General features: G+C 42.2%; 1 protein-coding gene across 2 annotated transcripts in view; it reads right to left on the reverse strand.

Moving 5' to 3' along the window:
- Nucleotides 1-11599: 11599 nt before the first annotated feature.
- Nucleotides 11600-16236, reverse strand: part of LOC106538434 (venom phosphodiesterase) — an 83080-nt gene continuing 78443 nt past the window's right edge. For both annotated transcript variants that reach the window (XM_087718479.1, XM_087718480.1), the window contains 2 exons: nucleotides 14027-14186; nucleotides 11600-11850 (listed from right to left, as the gene is read on the reverse strand). In XM_087718479.1, coding sequence (XP_087574605.1) covers nucleotides 11686-11850; nucleotides 14027-14186 — 325 coding nt within the window. In that variant the 3' untranslated portion in view covers nucleotides 11600-11685. The remainder of the gene's footprint in view (nucleotides 11851-14026; nucleotides 14187-16236) is intronic.

Below are 16236 nucleotides of genomic sequence, written 5' to 3' on the forward strand. Positions count from 1 at the left end.
AAAAAGAAACAATAACTATTGTACATTTATTCCAGGACATACACAAAGTCATAGGAATGGATCATGAATGAGAGCACATTTCCACCAATTAATCCAGAAAATAAAGCAGCAAGGATCCCACTATCCCCCACCTCCTCTTTCTCCCTCTTGTTCTCTTTTTGGGGGGAAGGAGGAGAAAGGACAAAAAGGAGAAAGGGAGAAAGAGGAGGTGGGGGGATAGTGGGATCCTTGCTGCACCAAGCTCAGAAAGCAGCAAGGATCCCACTATCCCCCCCCCACCTCCTCTTTCTCCCTCTCGTTCTCTTTTTGGGGGGAAGGAGGAGAAAGGACAAAAAGGAGGCTGCAGGGGGAGTGACGCCCGAGAGAAGCGGGCAAAAAAAACACAACTTCCGACGGCTGAGCTGCTTGGCCCGGGACTGAGCCGCCTCCTCGCTGCACTGCCGCCACCAGAAAGCCATCACTCTCCCTGTAGAAAAACGTTGCGCGTCAGCACGCGCAGGAGGGGAGGGAGCCTCACCCATCATCGGGTGCTGTGAGCGAGCTGAGTGGAGAGAGGGAAACCACTGCCCTCTAAAGGCCACATCGGGAACGACACTTCAGAGAAATAAAAACTTTTTTTTAATGGCGTCCTTTTTAAAATTGATTTTCTTTCTTTTGGAAAATCTGGACTTTTTGAACACGCTGCGGGACACGGGACAAATTATTAAAAATCATGACTGTCCCGCCAAAAGTGGGACATCTGGTCATCTTAGGTAAGAGTGCATTTGCAATGGGCCTGGAGTGAAAGACAATATTCTTTCTTGTTGAACTCAGAAAGTGTTGGGAGGCCCATACTAGGCAATGGGCCAAACAGAAAGTATGGGTCTGCTCCAGTGATGGGATTCAAATTTTTTACTACCGGTTCTGTGGGCATGGTTTGGTGGGCATGGAATGGCTTAGTGGGTGTGGCTTGGTGGGTGTGGAAGGAGAAGGATAATGTAAAATCTCCATTCCCACCCCACTCCAGGGGAAGGATACTATAAAATCTCCATTCCCTCCTGATCAGCTGGGACTCGGGAGGCAGAGAATAGATGAGGGTCGGGCCAGTCAGAGGTGGCATTTACCAGTTCTCTGAACAACTCAAAATTTCCACTACCGGTACTCCAGAACTGGGCAGAACCTGCTAAATATCACCTCTGGTCTGCTCAGAGGCAAAGAAACTTCTTTGTTCTAGTTTGGTATAAACCAAGCAGTGACGTGCAGTCAGGGGAGGCAGGAGAGGCAGAGCCTCACCACTGCCATCATGAAAAGAAAAAAAATGTAAAAGGAAAAAGGCAAGAGTTGAGGTCAGGCTGAGCTAGTTGCTGCCAGAGTCACAGTGGATGACTCTGCTTAGTGCTTAACTGTTTAAAAAAGCCTCTAAAAAGCGCCCTCTACAGAAGGAGGCAGGAGCACAACATGCCTCATCTAGTCTGACTTTAGGCATTTTATGATCACTCGAGCAGAGTTAAGCAAGGGTTAAAAGTCTAAAAATTCCTGACGTAGGTGAGGCACGTTGTTCTCCTACCTCCTCCTGTAGAGGGAGTTTTTTTAGAGGCTTTTTTAAACAGTTAAGCAGAGTCATCCACGGTGAGGCAGCAACTAGCTCAGCCTGACCTCAGCTCTCACCTTTTTCCTTTTACATTTTTTTTCTTTTCATGATGGCAGGCAAGAGCCGAGTTGAAATCCTCTCTGAAACAGCTGGAAAAGGTATGTGTGGGTCGGAGGGAGGGGGAGGAATTCAAACTTCATCCTCCTGGTGCGGGGCTTTGGGCAAAGGCTGAAGGGAAGTGCTCTCCCTCCCCAAGTGTGGTTTGATTGCAGGCAGAGCCATGTTGTCTTTTCAAACCTATAATCAGTGAAGCTGGACTGGATTCTTCCGGAACTGGGAGAAAGTGTGTGTGTTACAGTATAGCTCTTTGACTGGCTTCCTGCCTCCTCCTGTGGTCTCCCTGACTCCCTCCAATCCAACTTTGTGTGTTTGTGTGTGTGTGTGCTTGTTTCAGAGAGAGTTTGTTTGAGTGAGAGAGGGAAGGGGGTAGGAGGGATAGTTCAATTCAACTTCTGTGTGTATGTGTGTGTGTGTGTGTTTGAGAGGGGGGAGGGAGAGAGGGAGGAAGGAGGGGAAGGGAGAAGAAAATGAAAAAGAAAGAAGGAAACTTATTTCGCAAAGGAGAAAAACAAATGCTGTCACTTTAAATTGGAACTGAGCATGCCTGGCTGTGGAATTCTGGGAGTTGAAGTCCACAAGTCTAAAAAAAATTGAAACCCACCACTGTGTCAGTGCCTCACCAACCATAAACCTCACCGCACGTCACTGAAACCAAGATAGAGCTAGAATGAATCAATCACCAAATCCAATCAGCATCATGAGATTAAAAGGGAGACAGGACTAATACTGTGTAGGTGAAAAGTGAAAGTATAGAGAATGGGTGTCCAACTCTTTGGCTTGCCTGGCCCATATTGAGTGAAGAGAGATTGTCTTGGGCTGCATATAAAATATATAATATAGTTAATGTATATAAATCATATAATAATGTTTACAATCTTGTGATGTCACATTATTAGTTGTCCATGGCTGCATGCTGCCTGTGGGCCATAGGTTGAACATGCCTGATATAGTGTCCTCAGTTAAAATGTACTTGGCATCTACTTCTTCTTTCAATATTTAATTGATTTTAATAATAAACATACTAGGGAAGTAACTTAAATTCAGGAATAATATAAATTTAATATGAAGTTTTATTTTCAAGATCACAGAAGATTAAGGTGACCAGATTTTCAGATTGGTAAAGAGGGACACCTTTGACCGGGGGGTGGGGGGGGGCACTTGATTAAAAAATTTATACGGAGCAACAAAAAATTTCATACAACGCAAAAATAGTATTGTAATATTTTTTTTATTTCAACATAACTACAATTCACAAATATAAATTGTAACTGTTGCCAAACATCAAAATTTTGATCACATGACCATGAGGAAGCTGCAACGGTCGCTAAGTGTGAAAATGGTCGCTAAGTGTGAAAAATGGTCATCAGTCACTTTTATCAATGCCATTGTAACTTTGGTCACTAAATGAACTGTTTGAAAGCTAAGGCTAGGTTGCATTATAATGCCTTATGCTAGCTTACATTTTCAAGAGAGAGAAGCTAAACTCCTTATTAGAATTGAAATAGAAATGAATAAAGTAGAGTAGAATAGAATAGAGTAGAGTAGAGTAGAGTAGAGTAGAGTAGAGTAGAGTAGAATAGAATAGAATAGAATAGAATAGAATAGAACAGTTTATTAGCCAAGTGTGATTGGACACACAAGGAATTTGTCTTTGGTGCATAGGCTCTCAGAGTACATAAAAGAAAAAAATACATTCATCAAAAATCATAAGCTACAACACTTAGTGACAGTCATAGGTTACTAATAAGCAATCAAATTATACTAGGAAACAAATTATTGGATTTTTAAATGATTGGATTTTTTTTCAAAGAAACTCAGTATGTGCTTCCTGATTATTAAAAGTGCAAATTCAGTGTCAATGACTCCTGACTATTTAAAATACAGTCTAAGACAATTTAAAAAAAGAATCCACACAGAATAAAACTATTTTAAAAAATCCTATGCACAATAAATAAAATATTATTTTAAAGTACATTAAAAATATAAAAGAAAAAAACCCAGCTCACTTACCAGCAGGCAGGCACTCCAAGTCAATCCAGAATGATATAGATGTTAATATCTGCGGACCACCAAAATTTTCTCACAGACCACCAGTGGTCCACCATGGACCACTGGTTGGGGACCACTGCTTTAAAGCAGAATTTGCAGAGGGGAAGCAGGGAGACTGTTCCTAAATAGAACACCCCCTTTAAAAAAGTAAGTTTTTTTAAATGACTCAATGCAGCCAAGTTCATTATATGGCATCATGCAAGCCTTGTCACATCTTATTATGCCATCATCGCTAAATCTCTTTAGAAAGTCTACATGAATATAGTTTGTAAATTCCCCTATATTGCTCCTTTCCCATGACTCCTGATGCTGGTAGGTAGACTGCCCTTGCCCACAGAAGCTCAAGAGGAAAAAATTGGATAAAGCACACCTTAGTCATGCTGGATAAAAATTTAAATTTCTAACTTGCCTCTTTTTTTGGGGGGGGGGGGCGTCAAGGCTGCCCAGGAAGTTTCAAGTTTCAAGTTTAATTTTATTTATAGGCTGCCCAATCCCGGAGGACTCCGGGTGGCTTACAGAGAGGGGAAAGAAAAGAAAAATAAAATAAAATAGACAACTTAAAAAAACAACACAAATACATTCATTTCAGTCGGGGCTGGACCTCAACGATGAAGTCAACAGCCTGAGGCCTGCCGGAATAGCCAGGTCTTGACAGCTTTTCTGAAGGCCATGAGAGTGGGTGAGGTCCGGATTTCTGGGGGTAGTTCATTCCAAAGAGTCGGGGCAGCCACAGAGAAAGCCCTCCTCCGAGGAGCCGCCAGCCGACATTGTCTGGCTGACGGCATCTGAAGGATGCTCACCCTGTGGGATCTTACCGGCCGCTGGGAGGAGTGTGGCAGTAGGCAGTCTCGCAGGTATGCTGGTCCTAAGCCATGCAGGGCTTTAAAGGTAATAACCAACACCTTGAATTGCGTTCGGAGACCAATAGGTAGCCAGTGCAGCTCGCGAAGGATGGGTGTGACATGGGTGTACCTAGGTACACCCAATATCGCTCGCGCGGCTGCATTCTGGACTAGTTGCAGTCTCCGAACGCTTTTCAAGGGTAGCCTCATGTAGAGCGCGTTGCAGTAATCTAGCCTTGAGGTGACTAGGGCATGAGTGATGGTCTGGAGTGCCTCCCGATCCAAGTAGGGCCGCAATTGATGCACTAGGCGAACCTGGGCAAAGGCTCCCCTGGTCACAGCCGACATATAGTGTTCCAGTGTCAGCTGTGAATCCAGGAGGACCCCCCCAAATTGCGTGCCCTCTCTGAGGGGCGTAAGTTTTTGCCCCCCAGAATCAAGGATGGACTATCTGGACTGTCCTTCGGGGGGAACATCCATAGCCACTCGGTCTTCTCGGGATTGAACACGAGTTTGTTTACCCCCATCCAAATCCTAACAGCCTCCAGGCATCGGCACATCACGTCCGCCGCTACACTGAGCTGGCATGGGACAGAGAGTTATAATTGTGTATCATCAGCATACTGATGATACTTAACCCCGTGCTGTCGAATGATCTCACCCAGCGGTTTTTTGTAGATATTAAATAGGAGGGGGGGCAAGACCGAACCCTGCGGCATCCCATATTTAAGGGGCCTAGGGGTCGATCTCTGTCGCCCAACCAACAACGACTGCGACCTGTCAGAGAGGTAAGAGGAGAACCACCATATAACGGTGCTTCCCACTCCCAGCTCCTCTAACCGTTGCAGAAGGATACCATGGTCAATGGTATCGAAAGCCGCTGAGAGGTCAAGGAGCACCAGGATAGAGGAATGTCCTCTATCCCTGGCCCGCCAGAGATCATTGGTCAGGTCGCCCACCTAATCCTATCATACACAACACACAGCCACTCTCCTCATACACCCCCACAACAATAGTTAAAATACAGAGTAATAATATAAAAGGTTAATCAGATATAAAAGTTAAAAGTGGGAACACGCTCTCACCCATTCATACAACGTTCCCTCAACAAGCAAGATAGGCGCAGTTCTTGACCCACAAAGGTGGTTGGCGCAATTTTAAAATAGGTGAAGTTGGTAAGAGTGCGAGAGAGGGGGGGCTCCACGCTATTGATCTTCTCCCCTGCGGAGTCCAGAAAAGTACATGAAATCTGAGAGTCTAAAATGGCTGAGGGGGCTGACGCCAGTTGGGGAGGAAGCAGGCTTCCTGTCCACATTCTCCTCATCCCTCGTCCTCTCCTTCTATAGAGGTTGTATAATACGGGTTCAAATGTAGAACTATCAGCGTGGCAAGAGGTCTCCATGGCCGCAGCAACAGTTAGAATGATAAGCAGAAAAATCCCGGAGGATGAAGGCGGGGGCGGTCAGAGGGCGAGGGCAACCAGAGAACACGCCGCCAAAAGCCAAGCCCAAGATGATAGCGGGTGGCAGCGGCAGACAGCAGCAGGAAGCCGGCTTTGATGTTTAAAGAAGCCAGGATCACAGCAGCCGGAGTATGAACAAAGGAAGCAAAGATCCGCAGCGGTGATGGTAAAGAGGCAAAAGGGCTTCAATGGAGAAAGAGGGGGGGCATCAGCAGTGGCGGTAATGAAGCCACCCACCCAGTCCCAACTCACCACCCCCTCCGAGGCTGTGGAACCCAATAGCTGAATCTGCGTGCCAATGCAGCTCAGCGGCGCTTAATCAAAAGACCAGCAGAATAATAATTTTAAAAAGAGATAGACTTAATACGATAAATAGAGAAATGTGTAGAGAAATGTAAAGAATGAAGAGGGATGGATGGATGAAAAGGGGGAAGGATGGATGAGTTTTTAAGAGTCTGGCTGCAAAACGTGGGTTATTAATCTGTGTGTGTGTGTGAGTGTGTGTGTGTGTGTGTCCAGCCTTCATTCCTGCTCACTTCATACTGGATGCACAAAAAGAGCAGTCAAAATGTGTGTGTCTGTGTGTGTTTCTGTGTGTACGATTTTTACCAGCAACAAAAGGAGAATTGCTAGTAGAGTCTTTTCTTTGCAGCTGTTAAGTGCTTGGTTACAATTACGAGATCTCAGGAGGAATGGGGGAACCTAGGGAGGGGGCGCGGGGGAGGGAGGGGGATCGGAGATCACAAGGTAGGAAAGGGATAGATTAAAAAAATAAGAGGGGATCGTATGCCCCCACCCACCCACTCCCAACCCCATCCAACAGAAGAAGATGAGAGAAGAGCAGCGGAGAGAAGGAAATCTCCTCCACCCCCCCGCCTCTTCCAAATTATACACACAGACATTGCCCTCCCCAATTCCAGCCGCACCGATTCAAGCTCCCAGATCTCTCTCTCTTTTTTTTCTCCACTCATCTCCCCCCTCAACCAAACAAACGAGCAAAGGAAATACAAGAAAAGCAACTTTTTAAAAAATAAATAAATAAATGAAATCCAAAGCACGGGAGGAAAATTCCCCTTTCCCCTAATTCCCACTTCCCCCCATCCCGCCTCCCGATCTATTTGGGGTGGATTTCTTTATTTGCAATAAATCCTGGGTTTTCCTCCCTTTTTTTTAAACGAAGGAAAATGACAGATCTTCTCCCACTCTTCCGCTCCCGCCCCACCAAAAGGAGACCAGAGAAGAGCAACCAGATCGAAAGGAAGGGAGATATGATCGTTTTTGGAAGGAGGGGAGGGAGGAGCCTCACCCCTCGTCAGGTGCTGCGAGAAAGCCGAGCGGAGGGAGGGAAAACACTGCCCTCTAAAGGCCACATCGGGAACGACACTTCAGAGAAATAAATACTTTTTTTTTAACGGCATCCTTTTTAAATCGGGATTTTTTGAACACGCAGCGGGACACGGGACAAATCGTGACTGTCCCACCAAAAGCGGGACGTCTGGTTACTTTACAGAAGATACCATCCAAAAGAACCAGGATGTCCTAAGATACAGTTATTTTAATTGAAACCGCTATAAACAGTTGGAAATAGTACCATGAGAAATATTAATTTTTCCACTGTATTATTGGAAACATTTTTTTACAGTGACTGGGTTGGGAAGGTTATGAGTAATAGGGCCTTTAAAAGGCATTAGAAGCTAATAAAAGTCATGAAATTAGTTCTTATCCTTCTAGGTTTGTAAGGTTATCTTTTGAAAGTTTTTGTCTGTTTTCAGATGTGGGTGACTCTCACTTGAAGTCTAAGTTTCTGTTTATCAAGTACACAGTATGTTTCTTGGAAAATATCTCAAAAAATCATTCTTTCAGCTAGATTCTTCAATTATTGACCTTTGTAGCACTGGTATATCTTCTTTGAGCCAGAGAACCTCCACTTTGCTGGGGAAATTTAAAAAAAAACCTTCATTTTACTATTAGATATCTTCCCTTTGGTTCTAATGTCCTTGCCCTAAAATTCCTGGAAGGCTATCTGATCAAGGAGCTTGTAGCAGACTAGCAGATGATTCAGTGTTAACTTCCCCATTCCTACTGCAGATAAACTAGCTAGAAAGATGTGCATACTTAATTACCAGCCTTATCAGCCATAGGAACAGAAGGGTGAGAGTTATAATATTTTAGCAATGAACCCATCTTCTGGGAGGGGTGTTGTCTATTGCTTGCTAATGATCATGTTCCTTTGTTTTCCAAAAGTGTATAAAAGCCAATTTTTGTATTGGGGTTATCAATTTGTGATGTAGTTTGGAGAGCACACCTCTTTGTGCTGTATACAGGTTGCAAAATATCTCAAGTTGTATGATAATTGGCTACTTCACACCAGGGAAAAGCAAATTCAGCATTGGAGCAACTTACAGTTTGGTCAACCCCTTGGCAATGTCTTGTGTTTTTGGTTTTTTTCTCAAATAACAGAGAACCAATTTCTGCTATTGTGAGCCACTGGAAAATATATTTTTGACATAGAGCAGGATATAAGGTAATTGTCCCAGGTGTATTTCAAAGAAGGGGGAAAAAATGCATCTTCCTCTTGACATGAGATCAATCCTGTAGTGGCAAGAGGCTGTAGAGCACAGGATGATCGGATTTCCAGGCAAAGAAGAAAGAGTTCAGGGTCTATGGAAGGAATTTCAGGCTTGATTTGGAGTTTTTGAGTTGGTTTTGAATAGGCAACTCTGTTATTCTGATTATCTTATTGAATCTTTAAAAAAACCCTAAATAGTCAAATTCATATACCATATCAGTGCACTTGATAGAATTCAGATGGCTTCTAAAACTTGGTTGAATTTGAAACTCTTACAAAAGGTAAATATCTCACAAGATTTCATTATGGGCACACATGCATTCACTTGCACATAAGCACATAGGTCTGGAGTCAGTTTGGTATAGAGATTAAGGCATAAGGTTAGAAACCAGGATACTGAGTTCACGTCCCATCTTAGGCACAAAGCTAGCTGGATGACCTTGTGCAGAGATTAGTCCAGGTAGCTAGGAGTCAAAAGCTGATTTGAAAGTACATACATAAAATTATATAAAAAAACAACCATAAGCCTGACACCTGAAAAGAGTTGAGCCCAATTATTTATTTATTTTGACTGATTGTTACTGACATGCTTCCCTGAAAAGTTATAAAAGGCTTTTAAATATATCCCATGACTCTGGAATAAAATTTCGCATTTGCTTAAAAACTTTGTCCTTGTCCCCTAGTCTAGAGAAACTTTATTTGCGAAAGTCCCTTATTAATTTACCCCAAACTTACTTAATTCTAATCCTACATATATCCTTGAAGTACAAACTTTGGGAGGTTAAGGACAAGGGATTGATGCCAGAGAAGGAGGTCATGTGCAAACTTTCCATCCAAGCTGAAATCCAGACATGTGTAAAGGCACTCATTTTGACTAGACTTGTTGAATTTAGTGACAAACACATTTTTCCTGTGATCATCAGAGAGTGTAAACAGAATCAGATGTCATGGTTTTAAGAAAACATAAGCAGAATAAAAAGTACCTACATCCATTATCTAAATAAGTATTCTCCAAGTTAGTACTGAAATTCATGCTGGCAGGGAATTCTGAAAGTCATAGACTCAACACATCTGTTGTATGTCAAACTGGGAAGATTGGTTTGTATTAACCAAGAAAGGCCTTATTGCAGAAAACAATGTGGATTCATTCTACATTTCATCCTTACATAACAACATTGATTGTAAAACAGGGATCCAGTTATCTTGATTTGATGTTCAAATAACAGCCTTTGAAAAGCCAGTATGATGTCATTTCACCATTTTAATAACTAAATGTTGGCCTGTAACATTGTGCAATGTATATGCTCATTTCCAAAAATCATATAATAGCGACTGGCTGCACCACCTGACAACCCTAGCCCAGGACCGAAAACAGTGGCGTCAAATTTCCATGGAAGTCGCCTATACCCATGATGGGTGAAGAGGCGTCAAGTACAAGTACAAGCTCATTTCCAGACAAATGATAAGGAACTTTGGTCTTATAAAAGCTTTTTTGCTTAGTAATCTTTACAAGTTTTGGAGAAAATCCTTTCCTGGCATTGGAATGAGAGATGCTTGTTTCAAATTCATTCATTGTCTATGGTTAAACTTTCATGGTTTATTAACTATAGTATTCCATGAAGCTATGTAGAAAAACTGACTACTGACAGTACAGTAAAGACAATTGTTCTTCACATACTGAACTGAAAAGTTCAGCATGGTTCTTTTTTGTATCATATTCAAATATTTGCAGATAAATTGTATTCAGACATATTCAGGAAAAAAAACCCTTCTATGCCAAATCAGATTCATTAGTTCAGCATAACTGAGCTACTATGCAAAGCATAACAGCCTCAATTTTACAGTTAGATGGTTTAATTAGAAAACAACCAGACCTTGCATGAAGATTATTTGGCAACAAAGCCAAGAATCCAATTCAGATGCTGGAGTTTTTGCCGATCTAGCAATAAAAATATTGCCATAGTGAACCAGACTGTTTTGTACTAGCAACCAGAAAAGACTGTTAACTGTGAACTCCCATACTTCAGTAAAATACTACAAATTTCTTTGTTTGTTTAATTTATATGCTGCCCATCTCACTATCAAGCGACTCTTGAATGCAGGAGTGAACAGAAATTGTGCAATGTGGATTTGTGAATTATCAAACTCATTATTCCTGTGAGTACAAAATATAATAACATGACGTTCTGGCTGTGCCAATAGGAGAGATGTTGTGAAATAAATTTCATTAATATGCTCAGAGATTCTTTGACACTTTCAGAAATAGCAAATATATTTTGTATATATAAATGAATGAGTATAAGACAGTTTTTTAAAACTTAATTTTGAAATCAGTTCTATGCTCAAATAGAAGGCACAAATCAATGAAGCCGGAGGCTAAGCATTTAAGACTAATTGTCATTGTTTAAAAAAAGATGTAATCCTCTTATTTTCTATGGGAGCAGCCACCTAATTAGTTGAAAACTAATAGTTCTGTCAACCTGCCCTCATTTTGATCAGGGAAAGCAAAGTGAGATTCATCATAAATTGAATGGAAAATAGGGCCAGGTCTATGTATCAGAATTTAACCATTTCCTAATATTTTACCTACGGAAAATTCCCCAATGTTTCTTTCCCTCCTCCAGGAGATAAGTGTGGTAGAGGAAAGTAACTTGCTTACCTGGATCACTTTTCTCCAATCTGGACATCATTCAGACTGTGGATTTCAACTCTAGAACTGGTGGTGTACAAAACATCTCAAATGCAAATTATTTTGAATGTGAAACAATCCATTTCTAATGTGGAACAGTTTATTTAAAATAGGCTGGTTCTATAATTTAAGCAGTATTTCAAACTCAAGGATAGTTTTGGATGAAGCTCTAGCACTTCTCCCTGTGGGAGAACTGCCCAGAAGGGCCTTCTATTTGAAATCAATTTAGGGTTTCCCAGCATTTTTTAAATCTTGTATTCAATATGCATGTGGACACAACAAGGAGAGAGGAAATGAATACTTGTACAATACTTGGTTTTTTTTATTATTATTAATAGCACTGATGCTAAGAACCATTTCTCTGGAGTAGCCCTAGATGTACAGTCAATTTATAAATATAGGCAGAAATATTTTCAGTCGAAGAGTTTCTGAAAGAGGCTGTTTGAGCTCTGAATAAAAATTCAGACCAGTAAGGAGCTCCACATCACGAACACGTGCTGTATGAGTCTGCATTCTTTCTTCAACCCACAGATTGTCTGGCGATTTGTCCTGATAAAGCAAGCAAATATAACATTTGAGGTCTGTTTTGGCAGACAGTAAAGCAGCTTACTAGTCTTCTAGGTTTGAAATGAAAAATGTTATAATTTTTTCACAGCAATCAGCTATATTCATGGAATAGCATATCAAGTGCTAGAGTGGATTCACAGAGCTAATCAATAATTATTAGATTTTTATGGCCTACACTGTGTGAGATTTAAATGAGCATACAATCCATTCTACTATAACTGGTAGAAACACAAAGTGCCTCCCTACTTTTTGTCTTCAGTAAAAATGATAGTGAAAATGACAAAAAGAAATTCTTACAGTTTCACCAGATTTTGCCCCCCCACCTTTTGCCCCAATTCCAGAATTAAAGCTTGAGAAAATATGCTGTGAACATTAACCAAATTTTCTGGCAATAAAATTTATTTCATTGGAAAACAGAAGAGGGCACATGAAAAATAGAGCTTTATCATATACTACTAGTAGAACAAAACTGAAGGCAAATAAAGTAAAGGAATATTGCAAGATAGATCAGACCCACAGATTTATTTTCCAAGTTAGTTCTAGTTACAGAAAAAGTTATTTCTAAATTTTATAGCTGAAGGGCCAGCTATTCCAATAGTACTTGTGAAAAATAATTATTTAATAGCATTTAAATGCAAGCTTAATATGAGCATGCAATGTGATGTTGCTGCAAAGAAAACAAATGCAATTTTAGCCTACATCAACAGAAGTATGATGTTCAAATTACAGGAAGTCACCATTTGACACAGTTCTTTGGTAAGACATTGTCCACTGTGTCCCATTCGGGACAATACACTTTTAGAAGCGTTTATAACAGGTGTCTCCAAACTTAGCCGCTTTAAGACTTGTGGACTTCAACTCCCAGAATTCCTGGCTGAATAATTCTGGGAGTTGATGTCTGCAAGTCTTAAAATTGTCAAGTTTGGAGACTCCTAATTTAGAGAAACTAGATCAGATTCAAAGAAGAGCAACAAAGATGACTAGGGGTTTGAAATTAAATTGTATGAAAAAAAACTGCAAGCACTGAATGTTAAGCACTGATAAAAGATGTCAGAAGAGGAAAACGGTAGTCCACTTCAAGCATCTAAAAGGATGTCACATAGAAGAATGAGAAGATTTGTTCTCCCTCATTCCAGAGTACAAAAAATAATAATCTTAATTAGAGGAATTAAGTTATAGAAAAGCAGATTCTGACTGGGTGCTACAGAAAACCTCAAGACATTACAGCAAAAACAGTTTGGCAGTGCAACCAATTGCCTACAGAGCAGGTGCCTTTCCCTCCTTAGAATAGAATAGAATAGAATAGAATAGAATAGAATAACAGAGTTGGACACCACTTCAGACAAATGGTTATCCAATCTCTTCTTAAAAACTGGAACATTTACAACTTCTGGAGGCAAGCTGTTCCACTGATTAATTGTTCTAACTGTCAGGAAATTTCTCCTTAGTTCTAAGTTGCTTCTCTCCTTGATTAGTTTCAACTAATTCCATTGCTTCTTGGATGAAAGCTTCTGTCTGGAATGCTTTAATTCTATTCCTTCCCTGAATTGGGATTCAGTAGCCTAAATGGCCCCTTCCAATTGTATGATCTATGATTTTTTTATTTAAGTGGGAAAATAAAATGGGCCAAAATGATATGTCTGAATTCTCGAGTTTAGAAGATCTGAAGCTATTTATATACATTTACAATTGTAAGCTTATTAAAGTATATACATTTCCCACCTAGTATACTCATTTCCATTTAATATTCTGGCGTACATTCCTGTATTGCAGACAAGAGTCTGGGCTAAGCAATTTGTTTTGATTAAGACCATCTGCTTCATTTGTAACAGAAGTGCAATGTAAACATTGAATTACAGATTTGTATTTTAGCTTCTTAGCCACTGTTTCAAAACAGAACCTAATATTAACTCCTGTAGGTATACAGGAGGAGGAGGAGGAGGAAGTGGAATCAGACATTAAAAATCTTAATAAATTTTCAATTCAATTGTATTTAGCTCAAAACACTGTTGAACTTAATTATTATTAAGACAATGGTCTAATAACCCAGTACATTAGAAGAATCTATAGGCTAGGTCCTATTGTGGAAATTTTAAAAAATCGTAAATTTGTGAAATGACAAGGCAAAATGTTTGGAAATCATTGTTGCCAGACTTACAGCACAGCTCTCTGAGTTGTCAGGACGATGAGGGAGAATAAAAGGCAAAACTTTCAAAGAGCCTGGTGGACAATTCAGTGGAGTGTTGGTTCGATCCTCACAGCTAGTCAGCACAACAAAGTAATGGGTTGGAATGGGAATCTTTGTATTGTTTACAAACCTGCAAGAGGACAAGAGTGCTGTAGTTATTAAATGAACCAATGGTCTCCTATTGATATGGTTTTGTTGAAAACTAGACGCAAATGCTGATTTTGGGCAAACTCATAAAAGCAGTGACATGACTGTGGGGTGCTGCAAATGGCTGTGACTTCAGGGGCGTCCTAACTGTCAGAACTTCAAATTGGGTCATAAGGGCCTCCTAAATAGTTCAGTCAGTATTTCAAACATCACTAACTGACCGGTGAAGGACTACCTTTAGACCAATGATGTGCGGTGAGGATTACGGTTGGTAAGGCAAGAGCGCAGTAGCGGCGAGAAGCAACGTCCCCGCCACTATGTCCGACAGGCATCTCGCGTTTATGTCCACCATAAACGCAAGATGCCTGTTGGACACAGCGGCGGGGATGGAGGAGGAGGTGAGGCAAGGCGGCAGAGCGCGGTAGTGGCAAGAAGCAACGTCCCCGCCACTGTGTCCGACAGGAGTTTTGGGTTTATGTCAGCCATAAACGCGAGACGCCTGTCGAACACAGTGGCGGAGACGGAGGAGGTGGGGGGCAAGGCGGCGGGTGATGGCTGTGACGGCTCCCGGTGGAGAGACGTGCAACGGGCTGGGCTTTGTCAGCTTCTCCCTGCTGGAGGATGCACAGCAGGCCCTGAGCGAGATTCTCATCTTTGGCAGCCGCCGTGTCAGCCTGGTGCTGGCGTGGCCCAAGAAGAAGCAGAGGGTGGTGGGAGAAGGTGGCAGCAGCGGCGGCGAAGAGGCCCCCAGGAAGCGCCGAAGCCCCACAAGGCCAGGGGGGCCTCCCAAGAAGATCGTCCGCAACCTCAGCTTCAAGTGCATGGAAGAGGAGCTGAAGAGCACCTTCGCTACCTTAGGGACAGTCCTGGAAGCCTCCCTGCCCAGGAAGCCCGATGGGAAGCTCCGGGGCTTTGCCTTCATGCCATTCAGGAATGTCCTGGAGGCGGGAAAAGCCCTGAAGGGGATGAACATGAAGGAGCTCCTCTGCCTCGCCCCCCGCCTTCTCTGTCCCGGCGCTGTGTCTGACAGGCGTCTCACATTTATGGCGGACGTAAATGTGAGACACCTGTCGGACACAGAGCCGAGAAAGTCCCTGCCACTGCCATGCACCGCTGCCTCACCCCCCACCTCCTCCGACCCCGCCGCTGTGTCCGACAGGCGTCTCGCCTTTGTGGCGGACATAAACGTGAGACGCCTGTCAGACACAGTGGCAGGGACAGAGGAGGCAGGGGGGCGAGGCAGCAGGCAGCAAAGAAAGGGGAGAGGAGGAGGAGGAAAGGGAGAGGGGACCTGAATGGGGCTCCCGGTGGGGGTGGAAGGGCTGCCCCTCTCTTCTCAAACAAACTCTCTCTCAAATTGAGAGAGAGTTTGTTTGAGTGAAGTGAAGAAAGAAACACACACACACACACACAAATTACTTACAATAAAAAATTACTTACAAATTAAATTACAATAATTTTGAATTCCCCCCTCCCTCCGTCCGACCCACATACCTTTTCCAGCTGTGTCACAGAGGATTTCAACTCTCCTCTTGTCCGCCCGCCATGATGAAAATGTAAAAAATGTAAAAATAAAAAGGCAAGACCTGCTGCTGCTAGAGAAGGAGGCGAGAGAACCACTGCCTCCTTTGCATAAGGAATTTTTCTCCTTTTAACCCTTGCTCAGAGTTAAGCAAGGGCTAAAAGGCTAAAAATTCCTCATGCAAAGGAGGCACGTGGTTATCTCGCCTCCCTCTACAGTTAGCACTAAGCAGAGTCATCCACTGTGACTCTGGCAGCAACTACCTTAGCCTTTTTCCTTTTAATTTTTATTTTCTTTTCATCATGACACTGGTGAGGCCGTGCCTCCCCTGCCTCCCCTGACTGCACGTCCCTGCTTTACACGCATAGAAATAAACCATAATTGTGAGATTAAAGATAACCATTTAAATTTTATTGCCTTAACCACAGTAAACTTAATTCTGTAAAACTGCCTGGATGAAATAATCCGTGGAATGATCTGAAATGTCATGTTCATTGCGAAAATTGCTAAA

Source organism: Thamnophis sirtalis, unplaced genomic scaffold (genome assembly GCF_051295495.1).
Source record: "Thamnophis sirtalis isolate CommonGarterSnake01/CBP01778 unplaced genomic scaffold, rThaSir2_p1.2 scaffold_6, whole genome shotgun sequence".
Classification (NCBI taxonomy): Eukaryota; Metazoa; Chordata; class Lepidosauria; order Squamata; family Natricidae; genus Thamnophis; species Thamnophis sirtalis.